This window comes from Monoraphidium neglectum (genome assembly GCF_000611645.1).
Source record: "Monoraphidium neglectum strain SAG 48.87 unplaced genomic scaffold scaffold00634, whole genome shotgun sequence".
Classification (NCBI taxonomy): domain Eukaryota; kingdom Viridiplantae; phylum Chlorophyta; class Chlorophyceae; order Sphaeropleales; family Selenastraceae; genus Monoraphidium; species Monoraphidium neglectum.
Genome location: NW_014012994.1, coordinates 1 through 7802, shown reverse-complemented (window position 1 = coordinate 7802; position 7802 = coordinate 1). Strand labels below are relative to the sequence as shown.

Genomic DNA, 7802 nt, shown 5'->3' with positions numbered 1-7802 from the left:
ATGGCGGGCCTTCCGCTGGCGGATCCCGAACAGCAGGTGCTTGACCCAAGCGTGCTTGCGGCCGCGTCGGTTGTGGACATGCACGATACCAATGGCGCAGCCATCGCCATTGACCCTGGGGTGCTCTCCGCGATAGTGGCGACCGGTGAGCGGCTGTGCGACCGCAGCGCACGGCAGCTGCGCCTTTGCTTTGGGCCGCCTTCGCCTCCACAATTGCAGCGCGCGTGCAGCCTCTGGCGGGACGGAGGGCAGCGAGACGGCTGCCTGTTGTCGCAGTGGAATTCTCCGGTCCCGAGTCGAGCGGCGCCCTCGCAGGCGCCATCCAACACGTTGCGCTGCCTGCGCGCCGCCTGCAGGCACCCTTGGCTGCGACAGCTTCATCGGGCCGGACGGGCAACACATCCAGGTCGGGCCGTGCGACGCCTCAGGGCGCCCTCCCGCCTTGCTTGGGCTGGGACCGAGGGCGGCGGCAGCGGCACCCTTCTGCGCTCGTCCCTGCTCCGCGGGGCAGGCCCACTCCGCTCTGTTCCGCGTGCCGCTGGGGTGGCCCCACCTCACAACGCTCCACTTCCCGGCGTTTCGAAACACGCGCGACCGACACACTCCTGCCAATCGCGCATCCGGCCTTTGACTCGGCAGGTCGTGGGGGAGGAGGAGCTGCAGCAGCACCTGGCGCAGCTGGCGGCCACGGGCGTGTACGCGGTGGACGGGTCCGACCTCGTCGCGCCCCTGCAGCAGCAGCTGGCGGCGCACGAGCGCGCGCAGATGGAGGGCATCCGGCGGGGCGACACGCAGGCGCTGCAGGTGCGGCCGCGGGGGCGGGGGCGGCTGGCGGCGCACATGCGCGTGTGCGGCGAGCTAAAAGCGTCGCGGCCGCAGCGGCCGGGGGGGCGCCAGGCCGCAGCAGAAGCCAATGAAATTTCGCCGAGGGATCGAATGACACTTGCGGCAGCTTGCTGCGTCGCAACCCCTCAGCCGCGCTGGCGCGGTGGCGGGCGCGGCCTGCTGGCGCCTGCGCCCCAACATCGCAAGCTGTCACGCCCCTTTACTCGCGCCCGCTTGCGCGGACCGCCTGCTGCCTGCGCAGTCTGCCAAGCGTGCGGGCACCCTCATCACCGTGAACTTCACGCTGGAGCTGCCGCCTGAGCTGGAGGACCTCGACCTGGGGGACAGGTGGGAACTTTGTTCAAATCAAACCCTGTTTATGGAAGGGCACCCGGGGGGGGGGGACAAGGGGTCGCCGTTTGCTTTGCACCTGCGTCGTTTTGTGCGTTTCGCTCCGTAGTGACAGCCGCAGGGCGCGGCTGCGAGCGGTCATCCCGGCCTGACTGGCGCAGTCTGGGTGCACCGAGCCCCGGCTCCCAAAAGCAAAGCCGCGTAGGGGCGGCTCGGCACCCGCAACCCCCCTGCCGCCGCCGGTTGTTGCGCCCTTTGTCCACCCCCTGTTGCCGCGCAGGTCTGGCATAATCGAGGCTCCGCAGAGCAGCGACGTGGCGCAGCTAAAGCGGCTGTTCATGTACAACGCCCACAACAAGCTGCTGCCCGGCCTGCAGGTGCCCAGCGGCGCGCGCGCGCGCATGTGTGTGGCGGAGCGCCCGCCTCCTGTGCTCGGTTTAGCTTGAGCGTGGGAGCGGGGGGAAGGGGGCGTGTGAGGGGCCGCATGGGCCGGACTTTTCAGGCAAGGGTAACGGGCTGTGAAGACCCTTGGCACCCGGTCCATGACTGCTCCAGGGGTGAGGCACTTCCGGCTAGATCCCCTTTCCCCTGTGCACATACAAGCAGCACCCACTGCCCGCACCTTCTCCCCGCACCCGCTCACCCTGCCCCCACCGATGCCCCTCCCTTGATGGTTGGCCCCGCCGCCCCCAGATGCTCATCACCGAGGACGGCTGTGAGATGCTGGACATGGATGAGGAGGGCAACCCCGTGCCCATCAGCGCGTGCGGCGTCACAAACGGCTCCAAGATCACGCTGCGCATCGTGGTGCGCGCGCGTGCCCGCCCACGCTCGGGCTGACAGAGGGATTCCCAGAGGGGCGACCGGCGCTCTATTCAGGGGGGCCTTGCGCCTGTGCCTGAGGGCGGGCGTGGGACGACGGGTTGCCTTGGCTGGGAGCGCGGGGCTGCGAAATCCCCCTGGAGCTGTGCGGCTGTGCAGCCCGCAGACATCGGCTGCCCAGTGCCAGGGCTTGCCGGCCTTGTCCCCAGCCGCCCTGATATCCAACTGTGAGTTCTGTCCCGCGTCCGCCGACCTGCCTGCTGGGGCCGGCAGGCAGAATCAAATCGCAAACCGCCCCTGCAACTTCCATCTCCAGTTCCCCGATGACCTGGACACCCTGCCCCTCGTGGATGAGGCCATAGTGTCATCAGCCTACAGCGCAGGCACCCTCGTGCAGGTGCGCTGCTCCGGCCCCACCCCGCCCGCGCACTTGCGGCCTTGCGCCCCGTTGCCCACGCGCCCACACGGCCACGTGCCCACGTGCCCCCGCGCCCATGCGCGCCCGCGCCCCCGCGCCCACGTGCTCATGTGCCCTCACGCCCACGTGCACTTGCACATGATTTGTCGTGTCCCCCTACCGCCGGCGCAAGGCGGCGTTTCGCAGCGCCGGAACTGCGGCCCCTCCGCCCCCGCCATCACGTAACTGTCAATACCGCCGCGCTGCGCTGCCGCCCCGCCGTCGCCGCTGCCGCCCCCCGCAGCACATGCAGGGGCGGCAGCCGGGCCGCAAGACGCGGTGGACGCAGGAGCAGATCGAGGCTCTGATTGAGGGCGTCGAGCGGCACGGCCTCAGCGCCTGGCGCACGATCGTGCAGGTGGGGCGGGGAAGCGGGGCTGGCCGCTGGGTGACGGCCTGGCGGCGCGTGGGCGTGGGGCGTGGGCAGCCGCGGCAAGGGCGCGGTTGCTTTGGTTTTTTGACAGGTATACGGGAGCGGTTTCTGCTCAGCTTCCGCCCGTGAATGGACCCGGAGCCGCGGCGCACGTCGGAGGGGCTTATGTTTTGTTGTTGGTCGCCGCTGGGTGGCAGCGCCTCTCTCGCCGCACGAAGAGAGGATGCGGTCAAGCGGCGTTGCAAAACAACACGGAAAAGCATGCAAGCCGTACTGTGCACTGCGATGTATGGGCGATGCGGTGCGCGCGCAACGCTTGCCCTCGCAGGATGTGCGGCTGGCCGGCAAGAACAACATGCAGTGCAAGGACAAGTTCAGAAACCTCTGCCTCACAATCATCCAGGTCAGCCTGGGGGGATGGGGCACAATTCACACGCGTCAGCCAAGGTGGCAGGGGCTGGGGACAGCGGTGCTGTTGGGTGCAGCTCCCAAGGCGTTTCGGGGGGCTGGAGGGGTTGGTGCGGTGGATGCACGGGAGGTGGGTCGAGCGATTGATGCGGCCCCCACACTCACGCCGCGTCGATTCGGTGGCTTCATCATGCCATGCCATTTGATAAGGTTGAGTGCTTCGTATTGACAACCGACAGCCCACAAATAATGGCCGCCTTCGCCCCTTGCCTTTGGACCCGCCACCCACCCAGGGCCGCCCGGAGCGCGGCCTGACGCTGGACTGGCGGCTCAAGGACAGGGTGCGGCAGCTGATAGAGCAGGAAAACATCAAGGTGGGGGGACACGGGCCGCCGGACATGGTTGTCTGTGTGCAGATGAATGGGTGTTTGTCAGGGGAGGTGCAGATGGGGAAGCTACGGCTAGTGCAGGAGCTCATTGATTCGTGGGTAAACCGCTGTGTGCACCAGTGCTTGAAGCATAGATGCATCACCAAGCACCGCAGCCGCCCACATGCAGCGTGGGAGGGGGTGATGATGCGGCACTGCTTGGACATGCATCTGCGCACGCTCGTACGCACGTACACGCACGCGCACACGCACCCACACACGCATGCACGCATGCACGCACAAGCACAGGCGAGCGTTCATGCGTTCGTTCGTTCGTGCGCACACGCATGCGCGCTCACATCCCTCTGCACTCCTGTGGAACCCCGCCTGACCTCAATGCATGTCTAGCCCTAGGCAGTGCCCCATCCGTGCAATGCACCTCCTTGCCTGCTTAATCTGCAATGCATCACTCCTGCACCGCAGTTTTGACCAAGCGCCGTGAGGCAAGCAGTACACCCGCTGGCCCCGCAAGAATTCCCAAGCTTTGCTGCGTGTTGGTGGCTCCCTTGCTTGCTGCCGTGCCCGCCGGTGGCGGTCTGAGCCGTGTCGGGTCGTCAACCCTCATGCAATCTGTTTGGCTGCCAACTCCGATGGGGTGACCGCACGGTGTCGCCTGAGCTGTGCCGTCGTCCGACCTCTCACTCTCCAAATGACAAAAAAGTGTATTGAAGGTGGTGCATGTTGTCTGCCGAGCTTTGGGTGAATCAGTGGAAGTGGATCGTGCCATCTGATGTCTGGCTTTGTGCAGTGGAACCAAGCAATGTGTTTGCTGCCATCCACACCACATCCATGCTGCGTGCTCCCGGCCTGGTCAACGGATCAGGCCATGACAGAGCACTCTGGTCCTTCCCCTAGCACGCCCCTACTTTCCTCCTGGCTACGCTTGTGTGGCGGCGCAAACGATTTTGACCATAGGCTGCAAGTTAGCTGCCTTGTAAGGGATTGCCTCGCGTACTTTCGACCAGCGAAGGAGCGAGCTGGACGAACTGGATTGCTGGGGAGATCATCTTGGTGCTGCAGACCGCCGCCCGCACCATCCCCGGGCCAACGGTGGGCCTCATATTGCTGCCGTGTCATGACTTGTGAGGGTTTTGTGCCGCTTGGGGCGGTGCTGCAGGGTGTGCGCGTCGAGGGGCCAACAGGCGGTGTGTGCCATCATGGCAAATAACGTGCCTGCGGAGCGGCGCGTTCGCCGTCACGTCGGAGTTGAGGACACGCAACGTAAACTAGATGTGATTGCCAGCCGGCAATCTTGGAGATACTGGCAGCCAAGGCCAGGAACACCACCAAGTGGACCGCTCCGTCTCATCTCAGTGCGAGTGGGCGATCGCACGCTGCAGTGACGCCGGCGCTGTCAACTAGTGACAGGCTTCGCACAGCTACGATTGCCGGGCGCAGATGCAGTTGACACATCTCCATCCTCATCGTCACATGGCTCTGATCGCCGCACCTGCTCTTGAAACTTGTTTCCGCGGCTTGGCTCGGATCTGCGTGGCGCCCTAATACAGTGCTTTGTAATAATTTTGCGCAGATAAATATTCAATTGTAGCTCCAGCACCGGCGCAGCAGAGGGGGCTGCGATGGCAGCGGCACTGCTGGAGGCGCGCGCAGCAGAGCTGCGTGCGTTTGCGCAGCTGGCACAGTCCGCCGCAGTGACGGGTCGCGTCCCAGAGCTGTCAGACGTGCCGCAGCAGGTCCTGATCACCGGCGGCTGCGCCACGGCGCTGTTCGCCCTCGCGCTGCTTCCGCGCGGGCGCCGCCTGCTGTCTGACACGGTCGACACATTCCTGGCCACCGCGCTGCTCATCCTGCTGGTGGGGGTGCTCCTCAGCCTGCCCTTCGGTGAGCACCCAGGTCGTCGCTCTCGCTGACCTCCGATGTCCACGCGTGGCCTATCCTACCGGCTAGATAGCTGTACTTTCACCTCAGGCGGGAGGTGGGCATCCGCCGGCTTCGCATGCTCTTGCATGGTGCACTCCTGCCAACAAACCTGCGCTCGCGCACCCGCATCAACAACACCATCGCACTCACGCAGGCACTTTGTACATATCCTACCGCGGGCTGCTCTTCTTGGCCGCGTCTCTCGCTGAGTCGTACCCGGCCATCGCCAAGCTCCTGCCAGCCCTGCCAGCGCTGCTGCACGCCAGCTAGCCACGGGCGCGCCGCGCCAGCGGGCGCAACGCAGCAGCGCCCGCGGCGTGGCGACGTGCTGCCGCGCGTGCGCACCGCGGAGGGGAGGGGCTTGGCGTCAGGGCGAGCCGGCAGGAGCTGTGTCGCGGCGGCTCCTGCTACGGCCATGGGGCAGCTACGCATTGACGTGTACATGCAATATCATGCATCTGGTTTGTGCTGATGTGAAAACCATGCGAAACCAGCCGGCATACAGTACATACCTGCTTCCCCGTTTGATTTACGGTTGCAGCAGCATTTCTTTCTGGACTGTCAGCACCCACAACTGCATGGTCTTCGGCGCGCACTTTCCCATGCTTGGCACAGGCATGGCCTTGCAGGAGAGCTTGCCATGGACACCACAGCCGCAGCTACTAATGGTAGTGACTGCGTGTGTAAAGGGCTGTGGTTCTGCAAGGGTCCTGCCTGACTCAGCCACCAATGGTAGTGACTGCGTGTGGAAAGGGCTGAGGTACTGCAACCGTCCTGCCTCAGTATAACCACAAGCTATGCAATTGCACACAACGGCTACAGGGGTGAAGTTCGCACCAGCTCTCAAGGGCCAGATGACACTTTTGAGATGCAATGCTGCTTGCGTCGACTAGGGGACGTTGAGCAACACAACAAACATGTCATGGGCTCACTGGAACCACACACAACTTTGGCAGTCGCTGACAGCGGCAAACGTGTGACGCTGTCGGCAAACACACGTGTCGCCCTCGTCCCCTCCTGTTAGCACGCCGTTACAAGCGACGCGCTCAAGCCTGCGGCGGGATGCTCCTTTCCGTGAGCCCGGGGCTGTCAGCATAAACATCACCGCCTGACAAGCACCACGCGATATATGTCCGAGCCCTGAGTCACGGCAACGTAGTGCTCGCGCTCCGTCGGCACCCCCACAGGGTTGTCCCGCAGCCACCCCGCGCGCGCCCACCGCGACTCGAACAGCGGCTCGAAGCTGCTGTCGTCGCTGTCGGACCCGCCCCACCCGTCTGGCGACCACTCCCCGTCCGCCGCGCCGCCCTCCGCCTCCGAACCGTCCGCCTCGCCGGCGCCGCCGCCCTGCTGGCCCGCCTGGCCCTCGGCCACGCCGTCCGACCCAATGGCCACCGGCTCGCCACCGCCGCCGCTGCTCTTCGCGAAAAACACGCTGGATGGGTCGGAGTGGAGCGGCGAGAGCTCGAAGGCGTCGGGGGCCACCTCCTCTATCGCGTCACGCAGGCCCTCCGCGGCGCGCAGGATGTCTGACTGCAAAAATACCACGCCTGGGGGCGTTGGGGTGAATGCGTGGCGGTCGGAAGGGGAGAGGATTGTGACCGCCACCGCTTCCAGAAGTGGGTGTTGCCGGTGCGTTTGCCAGGCGCAATTCTGCTGTGCAGCTGCATACATGGTGCGCCGTTGAACCAGGCTCGAGCCTTGCACAGCAGCACCCCTTGGCACTGTCCCGCAAGCCGACGGCTGGGGCCCGCTGCCACAGCCCGCCCCCGCAGCCCGCGCCGGCCCCGCGGCGCGCGCACCCCCTGGCCGCAGCGCGTCGCGGATGGCGTGGACGGTGTCTGGCTGCAGCAGGCGGCGCTTGCGGTGCTTCCGCTTGAAGTGGGGGTCAGGGAACTGCACGTAGAAGGCCTGGGCGGGGTGGGGCGGTTTGCTGAGTGTTGGTGGCTCCCTTGTTGCTGAGTGCTGGTGGCTTGAGTTTTGGCGGCACCCTTGTTGCTGGCTCCCGCGAATCATGATGCATTCAGAAAAACTTGCACGCAGCGGCCGACCTACCCATTGGCGGCCCCCCCCCCCATTGTCGCCCAAAAAAGCGGCCCTGCCAGTGGGGGCGCACCTCCACTGGCCCCGGGTAGCCTTCCATCATGGCGCGCAGGGAGATGGTCGCGTTGGTGAAGATAAAGTGGACGTTGCCCTTGCAGCCCAGGTGGCGCGCCCAGTCGTTGGCGCGGTCGACCAGCTGGGGGGAGGGTGGGGG

At 65.6% G+C, this 7802-nt stretch overlaps 2 protein-coding genes across 2 annotated transcripts; one reads left to right on the top strand and one right to left on the bottom strand.

The window, feature by feature from the left end:
* Window positions 1–4093, top strand: MNEG_4532 (hypothetical protein; the record flags this gene model as incomplete). The annotated part of the gene is made up of 11 exons (XM_014046990.1): window positions 1–145; window positions 357–406; window positions 640–804; window positions 1088–1173; window positions 1457–1553; window positions 1870–1983; window positions 2315–2395; window positions 2700–2813; window positions 3157–3231; window positions 3530–3610; window positions 4088–4093. The coding sequence occupies 11 exons, from the start codon at window positions 1–3 to the stop codon at window positions 4091–4093; spliced, it is 1014 nt and encodes a 337-aa protein (XP_013902444.1).
* Window positions 4094–6646: 2553 nt separating this feature from the next.
* On the bottom strand, window positions 6647–7691 carry MNEG_4531 (hypothetical protein; the record flags this gene model as incomplete). The annotated part of the gene is made up of 3 exons (XM_014046989.1): window positions 6647–7095; window positions 7348–7456; window positions 7662–7691. The coding sequence occupies 3 exons, from the start codon at window positions 7689–7691 to the stop codon at window positions 6647–6649; spliced, it is 588 nt and encodes a 195-aa protein (XP_013902443.1).
* Between the last annotated feature and the right edge of the window lie 111 nt (window positions 7692–7802).